At 54.7% G+C, this 11,777-nt stretch overlaps 1 protein-coding gene across 1 annotated transcript; it reads left to right on the top strand.

Annotated features, from left to right (window-relative positions):
- Positions 1 to 3,112: 3,112 nt before the first annotated feature.
- On the top strand, positions 3,113 to 10,529 carry TEKT3 (tektin 3; the record flags this gene model as incomplete). Its single annotated transcript, XM_083874699.1, has 7 exons — positions 3,113 to 3,691; positions 4,212 to 4,295; positions 5,788 to 5,858; positions 6,240 to 6,404; positions 7,572 to 7,794; positions 8,919 to 9,073; positions 10,298 to 10,529. 7 exons carry the CDS (start codon positions 3,113 to 3,115, stop codon positions 10,527 to 10,529), a joined length of 1,509 nt encoding a protein of 502 aa, XP_083730825.1.
- Between the last annotated feature and the right edge of the window lie 1,248 nt (positions 10,530 to 11,777).

The following is an 11,777-nucleotide window of genomic DNA, read 5'->3' as shown; positions in this document are numbered from 1 at the left end:
TTCTGGCAGCTTTTAAAGACGTGTGAGAGGAGATCTAGGTTGGATTTCAGGAAAAGGTTCTTCCCCCAGAGGGTGCAGGCACTGCCCAGGCTCCCCAGGGAATGGGCACAGAGCTCCAGGAGCCTTGGACAGCACTGCCAGGGGTGCCCAGGGTGGGATTGTTTGGGGTCTGTGCAGGGCCGGGGGTCAATGATCCTTGTGGGTCCCTTCCAGGTGGGAACATCCTGTGATGGTGCTGGACCAAAGCCTGGCCCGCTGTGGTGTCCCCACTGCCCCTCTGCCCGTGGTGCTGCCCGGGCCTCACAGAGCACCCCTGGGCCACAGACAACGTTATCGACTCTTTATTGCCTAATTTAGCAAATCCTTCAGAAGCCCTGGGGTTGCTCCCACAATTAGCGGTGTCCCTGGCCGGGCAGTGATTCATGTGAACAGAATTAGCCACGGGCAGGGCGTGAGAGCCCAGCTGGAGCTGGGCTGCTCCCAGGGTGGGTGAGTGTCCTGCTGGAGACAGAGCTCGGCAGGCTTCAGCTGCCATTAATTATCTGCTTTGGCTGTAGAAAACCCGACTGATGTGCTGAATGTTTTGTTCCAGGTCGATGAAGCCGCTGATTCTTCCCCCGAAGGCTGGAGCAGGACGTGTGTTTGAGGGGAAATGGAGATGTGCTGGACTTGGTGTACACGCAGCACTTTGGGTTCTGTTTTCTGCCGCTCTTTGGCAGAGGCAGAGCTGCCCCAGGGAGCCCAGCCCAGAGCGGGGGCCGGGGGGCACCAGGGCCTGGGAACCCCTCGGTGCTGTCCCAGTGTGCAGCTGCAGGAGTTGGGAGGATGAAGAGAAACTGAGGTGGCTGTGAGAGGGCAGAAACACCAGCCTGGGAGCTCCATGAGCCCTGGGCACAGCTGGGAAATGAAGGAAAATGAAAATATCACTCTGGATAAAGTGGGACATGGAAGCTGCCACAGCAGAGCTGGGTGGTGTTCCCAGACACTGGGGAGAGACCCCCTTGGCTGAGCTGGGGTGTCTGGGCTCACCCCCAACATCCCTCCCCAGCTCTCCTGTCGGCCTGTTCCCAGGCTAAAGCCAGAGAGGACCAGGAAAGCATTCCCAGAATATTCCCAGTGTCACGAGGTGACTGCTGCTTGTCACCCAGTGCTGGGAGGGGCCCAGAGGACACCTCACCCCTGTGCTGAGGCACCCACCCACCCACCCACTCACCCAGTGAGGCCCTGGCTGGCCCAGGGGCACCAGGGAGGACACTGAGTTGCCCAGTGTGACTCTGGTTTCCCAGAAGTGGCTCTGGGAGGCACAAGAACTGTACTGGGTTGCCCAGGGATGGGATCAAGTTGCCCAGGGGTGGCACTGGGATACAGAGTCTGCACTGAACTCCTGGCTGGGATGCTTTGGGTTGGAGAGGACCTTCAAGCCCTGCCATGGACAGGGACACCTCCCACCTGCCCAGGGTTCTCAGAGCCCTGGCCAGCCCTGGACACTGGGCTGCCACTGGGTTGGCCATTGAGGGCACTGAACTCATAGGACCATAAAATATCCCAGGCTGGAAGGGACCCATAAGGACCCTGCTCCTTGCAGGACATCCTTCACCAAAATCAGGTGGCCACAGACATTATCCAGCCACTCAAGAGCTGGCCTTGGCTGCCCAGGGGCTGTGCAAATTTGCCCAGCAGGGCAGGAGTTCAGGGCAGGAACTGGGATGCCCTGAGAGGTGTTTACTGGCCCCAGGTTGCCCAGCAAGCAGCCTGTGTTGCCCAACAGCCATTGCTGTGGCCTTTACAGGGTGGGTCAATGGCCAAGACGGGTCACAGAGCCCAGCCAGTGTCACAGACCCCTCCGGAACACGGTCCCTGGCCACAGAACCCCCGGCCATAGCAACGGGGCCCTGCAGAGCCAGGCAGGGCCAGCACCACCACAGCACCCAGAGATGAGCAGCAGCACCCCTGGGCACCCCCAGCCCTGAGCTCGCCCCACGAGCAGCCAGGGGGGAGCTGTGCTCACCAGGAGGGAGCAGCAGCACAGCCGGTATTGTCCCCAGCCTCAAACCCCCTCCAGCCCCCAGACATTCCCAGCTGGGTGGGCAGCAGCTGCCAGCTGTGCCCGTGCCCAGGGCTGCTGGAAGCTCTCGTTCTGGTGTGGATTATCCCAAGGGGCATGCAAGGGCTTTTATTTCAGCTGGAACTACGTGGAAAAAAGTAATCCAGCCTGTTCCCGAAGTTTTTTTGTCTCTTAAACACTTGTCTGTCTGTGTCTAAAGGGTTATTTGCAGGGTGGGAGCCAGGGAAGGCATCCCCCACTCTCCAAATGCTGCTCCCCAGGTGAATGAGTGGCATGGAGACAGGGAATGGCAGTGGCCTCTCCCTGGCAGGGGCAAAAGGGCTGGAACGACTGATTCATGGGAACACGCAGGGCCTTTGCTGGGGCTGAGCACAGACATCTCATCTTTGGTTCTGCCAACGTGACTCTGAGCCAGTCACGCCTGTGAAAGCTTTTGTGCTGAATTTGGGGGTGGGAGTTTCCCACTGCCCATCCCAAAGCCTTTGGCCAGGCTGGATCCTGGGATGAGACTCGCTGGCCTGGGTTGGAAGGGACCATCTCTGCCATGGCAGGGACACATTCCACTGTCCCAGGCTGCTCCAAGCCCCATTTCCAAGCTGCCTTGGGCACTGCCAGGGATCCAGGGGCAGCCCCAGCTGCTCTGGGCACCCTGTGCCAGGGCCTGCCCACCCTCCCAGGGGAGGTCATTAGATTGACAGAGAAAATTAAGGAATAATAGAAAATAAGGGACTAAGGAACAAGGAAAATAAAGATATAAGAGCTGTTTTCCTCCTGAGCAGCCATGATTTGTTTCTCTCCTCGTTTCAAGACCTGACACAAGATATCAACAGCAAAGTTGGTGTCAAATCCCTCCCTATACAAAGACTTGTGATGCTGTCAGAGGGGATTCAGACCCAGGAGATTCAAGGGCTGTGTGGGTGCCCTGGACAGGACTGCTCCCAGCACAAGCTGGGGGTTGTTGTGAGAGGCACCACAAGGGCAGCAACTTTCTGAGCGAGGTTTTCCTCTGCCCCCTTTGTGCAGGACCCGCACGAGCAGCATTCCAGGATGGAACTCTACGGCTACCCCTTAAAAGCCAAGTTCAACCAGCCACGGCCACCACCTCCCAAGGTCCTGCCAGCCACCAGCACCATGGCTGGCAACTGCTACAAGAGCCGCATGCCCTATCACCCCGAGAGCTTCAGCATGCCCTGGATGCCCAACTCCTACTACAAAGCAGCTGCCCTCAACCCCACCTTGTCTCCCCTCACCGAGAGCTTCCCGGGGCTCCCCGCCACCAAGATGGTTCCTTTCATTTCTGAGAGGCCTAACGGGGCCTTCAGCCGGCACACGCTGGACGACTGGCACAGGTCCAACATGACCAACTACAAGGAGTCGGAGACCACCCGGCACAACGCGGAGCGCCTGCGCGCCGACCTGAACCGCGCCATCAAGGACGTGTACCAGCAGGGCAAGAGGAGCCAGGGGGAGAGCACCCAGAACCTGGGGGAGCGCGTCAATGACATTGAGTACTGGAAGTCTGAGCTCTGCATCGAGCTGGATGCCATGATCAGAGAGACCAACTCCCTGGCAGACATGCAGAAACGGCTGGAGAGAGCCCTGGCCGACACCGAGGGCCCCTTCCAGGTAGGGACCCTGCAGCCCCCAGCCCAAACATCTGCAGCCACTCAGACTCTCGTAAAGTTTGTCCTGGCTCTGTAAGGTTGGAAAGTTTTTGTGAAGAGCCCATTAGTTGAGTCGGCGATAAACAAATTCCCTGCATCTGCTGCATCCTCCTCCAGCACACGCTGAGCACATCACAGCACTGTTTGTTTAACCAAGTATTTCTATATCCAAAAGCCTGCCTTGGGACACAAAAGCCCATGTCTGACTCTGGGGCTCTGGAGAGGCCAGCACCAAGCCTGACATGGTGTCCTGCATTCAGCTGTGGTGGTGTGGGGACACGTGGCCTCCCTCCCTTTGATTCCACGCTGATGTTCCCTCACTGCTGTTGTCAGCTAACCCAGCTGCCTCGGGCAGCTTTTTCTGGGCTGCCATCCTGTACCCACCTGTATTTCCTTCTCCTGCGCTCCCTGACATGGGCACTGTCCCTGCAGGGAGCCCTGTCCCTGCAGCCAGCGCTGATGTCACCACATGTCCCCACCAGGTCGCTCACAAATGTTTGCTCAACCGGGAGAAGAGGATGGGCATTGACCTGGTCAGTGACGATGTGGAGAAACAGCTCATAGAGGTGAGTCTGGCAACACACCTCTGAGGCAGAGTTATTTTTACCTGAGCTCCCCTGAACAAGTTTGGCAGCCCTGTTCCCTCGCCAGCTCTTCGGCGCTGCTGAGGTGCTGAATTCTTCCACCCCCCAAATCTGCTGGGGCAGGGGCTGCTGTTCCCAGACAGCAGCATGGCCATGGGAGCGGGAGGAGGAGCTGGAAATGAGCCGGGTTTTGTGGCACATCAGGGTCCTCTGAGCCTCTGTGAGGAGCCTGTGAGATGGTCCTGATTTCAGAGTCCTGCCTGCACAGATCTCTCATTGTTTATGTGATCTGTCTCTATATCTGTGGCACATTCTGTATATCACACACACACACAGATGGAGAGGGCAAGGTGTGCCTGATGGCTTGTCTGCTTTCCCAGATAGGTTAGTTGGGCTAATAAAAGATATTAATTACACTTCCCCCAGCTCTGCTTTGCTCAGGGCAGCTCAGACAGCAGGACTGTCACGGTGTGCTCAGGCAACAGATTTGATAGAAATCATAAAAACCTGCACTCCTTCCTGCCTTCATCTAGGCTGCTTTAAATCATGAATTAAAAAAAACACAGTACAGCAAATGGGATCCTAATGCAGGGGACAGTGAAATATAATCACTGCAAAAGCCTCACAAAACTGGGAAGGAAATTGCAGGCCCTGGGCCTGTGAAAACACTGCTCTCTTAGAAGATTTTTTGTTATGAGTCAGGCCCTGAAAAATTAAAATATTAGCTTAAAGGTCATGAGGGTTTAGGAAAATTATCAGAGCTGGTATCTCCATAATGCCATTTGCGTTTTTAATGTTTGGGATGCATTTAGGCTGTGCTTTCAGCTGGCTCCTGCAGACAGGAGGGATTGAACATCCCTGGGTTTGGAGCACCGATCACTCTGGAAACCTTCATGGGTGCAATGGGCTTGTGCTGCAGTCAAGAGAGCTGAGAGCAGCAGGGGGCTGAACCCTGCCTAGAACTGACTGGGGGTTTACACCAAAGTCCTCTTGTACCATATGGATGGGATTTATGTGGGGAGGAAAATGCCCTGGGACTGGGACTGGGACTGGGGGTGTGCCTGGCACTGCTGGCCCAGGGCACTGCTGGCCCATTCAGGTCAGGATCCAGCCCTGTCTCCTTGCAATGGAGAGCAGCCCTGGCCATTGATGTCAAAATGAAAAAACTTGGAGCCCACCCTGAAAGAGATTTCAGAGGCCCTGGCTGTGGCCACAGCCCCCTCCTGTCTCTGGCTGTGGCCGTGACCACAGCTCCCTCCTGTCCCCTCCTGTCCCCTCCTGTCCCCTCCCGGTCCCTGTCCCTGGCTGAGCTGCACAGATGGGTGCCCTGGGGCTGGGGTCCCTGCCTGCACCCCGTGTTTGCTCTGGGGAAGGGGAAATTCCTGCTGTGTGTTAGGCTGGGGAGGCTGAGGGAAAAGGAGTCCCGAGGATGTCTGAGCACCGATGCTGATGGGTTTGCTCTGCCTTTGCCCAGGAAATCAAGATCATCAGGTCCTGCCGGGAGAGGTTACAGCAGTGCCTGGATACAGTGAACGCCCAGCTCATGTAAGGAGGGCTGCAGGGCTGATAAGCATTTGCAGCTGTGCTGTGCCCCGCAACAGAGCGCTCCCTGTGGGTTAGAACCCTGCAGGCTCTGGGGGAGGCAGGCAGGGATGCTCCATGAGCACCCAGGGGCTGAGAGGTGGGCAGAAAACCACCCCACATCTCCATCCCACACCTCCATCCCACACCTCCACCCCACACCTCCACCCCACACCTCCATCCCACACCTCCATCCCACACCTCCACCCCACACCTCCACCCCACACCTCCACCCCACACCTCCATCCCACACTTCATCCCACACCTCCACCCCACACCTCCATCCACACCTCCACCCCACACCTCCACCCCACACCTCCATCCCACACCTCCATCCTGCCTGAGGCTGCTGTTGATGTGTGCCAGGTGCAACAAGGAGGCCCGGCAGGAGCTGGAGAAGGACCTGGCTGACAAGCAGCTGGGCCACCACATCGACAGCAAGTGCTACCAGATGAAGAACACCTCCAGAGGCCTCCACTTCTTCAAGGGCGTGGAGAGGATCGATGCCACGTGAGCACAGGGGCCTGGCTGGCACAGAGCCTGGCTGGCAGGGAGCTGGCATTTCCCAGCCCTCTCTGAAGCACATCCACCCCTCCTGGAGACTCCCACCTCCCAGGGGTTGTTTCCCTCTGGGCTCTCCGGAGGGAGGAGAACCCTCTGCTTTTAGCTGGTACATAATATTCGGTGGTGAAAGCAAGCCCCACCTAATTAAACATTAGATCAGGGCTCAGAGCTCAGCCTGCAAATGAATTCAGCCCAGCACCTCTGCACAGCTCATTAAGTTCATGCATATTTTCAAAGATGTCTTGGTGCTTGCCCAAGTGCTCCTCACTGATGGAAAGTCTGGGGGTTCACCCCTCTATGGAGAAGGCCTGGCAGGGAGCTGAAATGACCCAGAAAATCAAGAAATGAGAGTGTGGTCCTGGGACAGGGTTCAGCTGCTTTTGGGTGCCAGGAATTCAGCTTTGGCTCTGCAGTAATAAATGAACAGTGACCTAACCCAGCACACAGAGAGATGCCCAAGTGGCAAAGGGCTGAGAGAATAAAGCTGCTCACACAAACCCATGAAGTTTATGGAGAGGCACAGATTGAGACAATTTTTCTCATAGTTTGAATAATTATTCACAGTAGGGCTCAGACGTATTTAGACAGGCAAATGGGTTGCAAAGGATTGAGGCTGAAATTCAGAGGGGAGGGTAAAATGTGCCGAGAATCAGCAGGTTTTAAATGGAGCTTATGTGGTGTTTAAGTCTTTTGTTGACTTTGTTCTGGACTACTGCACAGGCAGGAACTTCATCCCAAATGCACAGACAGGGAATGGAGTGGTATCCAAAGCTCATTTGGTGTAGTGGGAGACTGAGATGGGCTATGAGCAAAAGGAATTGACTCAGTTGTGACCTGCGTGTCCTTGTGAGACTGGGAATTCCTTGGCACTCAATGCCTCAAAACTGTAAATAGGAGATCCAGTTGGAATCTGTTTTTTGTGGGAGAACCCTTTGTTTGTCTGAGCTTTCCCAAGTTGTCTCGGTGAGCATGCCCTCACTCCATAAACACCACCAAGCCAAAACAGGGTCCAGAGGTTTCACATCCATGTGATTGTTGTATGTTCCTGTGCAGCAGCGAGCACAGCCCGGCTCATAGCTCAGCTTTGCCAAGGGCTGTGCTGTCCCCCCGCAGGGTCTCGGTGCCGGAGACATGGGCCAGGTTCACGGACAACAACATCTTCCGCTCGCAGAGCGCGCGCGCCGCCTCGGCCAAGCTGCGCGCCAGCACCGAGAGCCTGCTGATGGGCACGGCCGACGAGATGTGGCGCCAGTTCAGCAAGGTCAACGACGCCTTCACCAGCCGCATCACCGAGATCGCCAACGCCAAGAGCAAGATCCAGACACACCTGGCCAAGGTACCCGCCCCGCCCTCGCTGCCGCCAGCACGGGATCACAGGAGTCACAGAATTCACATCATCACAGGATTCACAGAATCACAGAATCACACAAAACCACAGAATCGCAGAATTCACAGAACCACAGAATTCACAGAATGACAAAATTCACATCATCACAGAATTCACAGAATTCACACAGAGTTCACAGAATTCACAGAGTTCAGAAAATCACAGAATTTACAGAATTCACAAAATCACAGAATTCACACAATCACAGAATCACAGAGAAACACAGAGAATCACAGAATCACAAGGTTGGAAGAGATCTCCAAGACCATCGAGTCAAACCCAGGCCTAACACCTCAACTAAACCACAGAATGCCACATCCAGTTCCTTTTTTAAACACATCCATGGATGGTGACTCTACCGCCTCCCTGGGCAGATCATTCCAGTACTTTAATATTCTTTCTGCAAAGAACTTTTTTTGCTAATATCTAACCTATATTTCCCTTGGTGCAGCTTGAGCCTGTGTCCTCTCCTTCTGTCAGTTGCTATCTGGAGAAAGAGACCAACACCCAGCTGAGCACAGCCAGCTTTTAGGAAGTTGTAGAGAGTGATGAGGTCACCCCTGAGTGTCCTCCGAAGGGATGGCCACTTGTCTGTGGGCTCTCTGCCCTGCTCTGCTGGGCACAGGGGGGAGATCAGTGGTGGGAACTGGCTCAGACTAATGGAACTCATTGGAATCTTCCTGGGAACGGTTTGGACTGGCTAAGTTTGCAGCACTAGGGGCTGATGCCACATCCTTAAATGAGGAGCAATTAAAACCTTTCCCTGTATTAGCTGATGGATGATCTATTTGTGCAAGCAGCAGTTTTGGGAAGCTGGTAATTCAACAGATCCATCACCACTGCTAAACCTCCTCTGCTCCTAACTCTCCTCTGATGTGGCAAGAAGGGCAAAGAGATTTTCCCTGAAAACTCTGCTGGATCTGTGCCTTGATGAGGCAGAGCCAGTGGCCTGAGCCCAGGGGCTATTTATTGAACTCGGGTTTTTCTCTGCACCAGCAGGAGAAAAGGGAATGATGTCATTGATCACTTGAGAAGCCATTTTTTCATTGACAATGGCGTTCGTTTCACCCCAGACACGGCAGGAAATCTTCCAGATCGAGACGAAGATCCAAGTCATCCAGAAGACCATAAGGGACAAAGAGGCCCAGCTGAAGGTGGCCCAGACCCGGCTGGACGAGCGCACGAGGAGACCCAACGTGGAGCTGTGCCGGGACGCTGCCCAGCTCCGGTGAGGACGGGCTCGGGGCTCGCTCAGGAGCATCTCTGCAGGACACAATGGCTTTTGTCCCCCCAGATATTCCTTTCACGAGGGCCCTGGTGGAACCTGAAGCACTGAGCAGGTGTCCCAGCCCTTGCCCTGGCAGAGGCTGGGCACCATGGCTGGGTCCAGCCTGATGCCACCCCATGAGGGGCTGGAATTTTCCCACCTGGGCAAACCTCATCTTCTCTCCTGCCTCATCCAGGTGGCTGCATCTGCTCAGTTTTGAGGGATGAGCCTCTTACTCTGCCTGCTGTGGCCCTCCAGCACCCTAAGGGGGCTTAGAAAAATGAGAGAGAGTGACAGGGCAAGGGGTAGTGGCTTTAAACTCAGAGATGGAAGGCAGATGGGATATTGGGCAGGAATTGGTCTCTGTGAGGGGGGAGCTCCTGGCACAGCTGTGGCTGCCCCTGGATCCCTGGCAGTGCCCAAGGCCAGGCTGGACACTGGGGCTTGGAGCAGCCTGGGACAGTGGGAGGTGTCCCTCCCATGGCAGGGGTGGCACTGGATGGGTTTTGGGGACCTTTCCAACCCAAGCCACTCGGGGATTCTGGTTCATAAGTCCATGAGTCTACTCTCTGACAGGCTGAGATTGAGAGAGCTGAGCCCCTTCCCTTTGGGTACCTCCAAGGAAGGGTGCATGTGTGGAGCTGGCTTCCCCTTGCTGGGCACACTGGGAATCCTTTCAAAGACTTGGGGATTGTGCCCCAGGGAGTGCCCAGGGAGGCACCCAGAGCTCACAGCTCCTCCTGGGAACCCTCTGAGCACAGTTCCCTTTTCAAAGTGATTTAAACCCAACCCCATAATTGGTTCAGCATCACTTATTTCACATTCCCCTTTAGCCTCTCCCAGTGGCCTGTCCTGCTGTGTGTGTCTCCTGTGCAGGATCCCTGCACGGGGAGATCCAGGAGGGTGAACCTACAAAGCCACAAAGCCAAACACAAATGGGAAACATCCCTGGTGGCACAAGCTGCTCTGGCAGACGTGGCTGAACATCTCCAGAGCTTTGGAACAAGCTTCTCACTCCTCCTCATGGAGGTTGGGAGGAGCTCTGCCCTCGGCTCTCCCACAGTAGGGCATGGGGATTGGAGTCACCCCGAGTGTACTGCTGGGGGAAATGCTGAGCCCAGAGGGCCCATCTGGGTGGGCACCACCTCCGTGGGGGGGCTCTGATGCGGTCTCGCTGTTTTCCAGGCTGGTCCAAGAGGTGAACGAGATCAACGAGACGCTGCGGAACCTGCACCAGTGCCTGCGCGCCTCCGAGGACATGCTGCAGATGCTGGTGCGCTCCAAGGGCGTCCTGGAGCACGACCTGGTGGTCAAGAACAACTCCCTGTTCATCGACCAGGAGCGCTGCATGGGGATGCGCAAGAGCTACCCCAGCACCGTGCAGATCCTGGGCTATGTCTCTGCAGGGCTCACCTGAGCGCCCATGGCCCCACTTTCCCTCTGCTTATTTACAAATATATTGTTGCAATTTCACACACTTCTTACGATTTCATTTCCTGGTGGAAACTCCGGATAGAAGTTAAATGAGCATTTTGTTTGTTGGGTTTCCAGGATGCTTCTTTTCCTTTTGTGTTTTCTCTTTCACTGCGTGCCAGGAAGGAGCTGAAAATATCCTGTATGTCACCAAATCCACCCACGGGGATCCATCCCTGCCCTCCCAGTCTGTGTTTTCAGGAGAAAAACTGTCGCATCTTCCTCCTTTTGAGCGTGTGTGATGTGGAAGAGGCACAAGGGGAAGTAAAGCCACTTGTCAGAATAATGAGCTGCTGACATCCAGGATGGATTTTTAATGGTGCAGCAGAAGAAACACAAACTGTCCCGGAAAGAGTTGCAGTTTGTGCTGTTCCTAAAATAGAAAAATGTGCATTTTAAGCTGATTTCTAACGATAATTATTTTGCTTTTGAAAAATGTCAAGCGCCATCAAAAATGCCAGTGGTGAGGTTTTAAAAAGAGGAAGTGGATTCAACTTGGAGAAAGTTCATTGAAGAAAATGCTGTGGGTTTGATTTTGGGTTCCTAATTTAACCTCTCACGTGTAGTTTGTTGGTGGGAGCACCGAAGCACTTTGAAGATGAAGAGGTGAATTGGTGTTTAAGCCCCTCTGGCTGCACGGAGCCTTCTCTCCTGCTGTAAATCCGACTGATTTTACCAAGGACTGGAATTTTCAGAGGGATAAGTCTTCAATCAATCTGAAGGTGAATGTGAAAGTCACTTTGCAGTTTCCCTCCTTAGACTGTCGCATCTCTTGAGTCTTTTAACCTCAGCGGTTGAGCTCAGCCTAAAGCCTGCAGGGAGCAGAATCTCAGCGGGGCAGAGGCCGAGTCCCTCCCTGGGGAATGCAGGGCAGGGACCACCAGCCCCAGGCCCGCAGGAGTGGGAGCTCTTTCCTTGTCTCCCATGCCCAGACGACTCCTCCTCACCCCACAGCCCCTGTGCCCTCCCCACCCTCCCCAACCCCAGCAGGATCTCCCTCCCAGCACCAGCCCTAAACAGGAAGCAATTGTCTTTCTAACCATTTTTTTTTTTTTTTTTTTTTTTTTTTTTTTTTTTTTTTTTTTTTTTTTTTTTTCTTTACTAGCACTTTTGTCAAGACTAAAAATAGATTTCCTCTGCTTTGTGTGTGTGTCTTGGGGCCGGAGTCTGCCAGAGGTAGCAGCCACCCTTT

This window comes from Zosterops lateralis (assembly GCF_965231275.1).
Source record: "Zosterops lateralis genome assembly, chromosome: 18".
Taxonomy (NCBI): domain Eukaryota; kingdom Metazoa; phylum Chordata; class Aves; order Passeriformes; family Zosteropidae; genus Zosterops; species Zosterops lateralis.
Note: the sequence above shows the minus strand (reverse complement) of the source record. Positions and strands in the feature narration are given on the sequence as shown.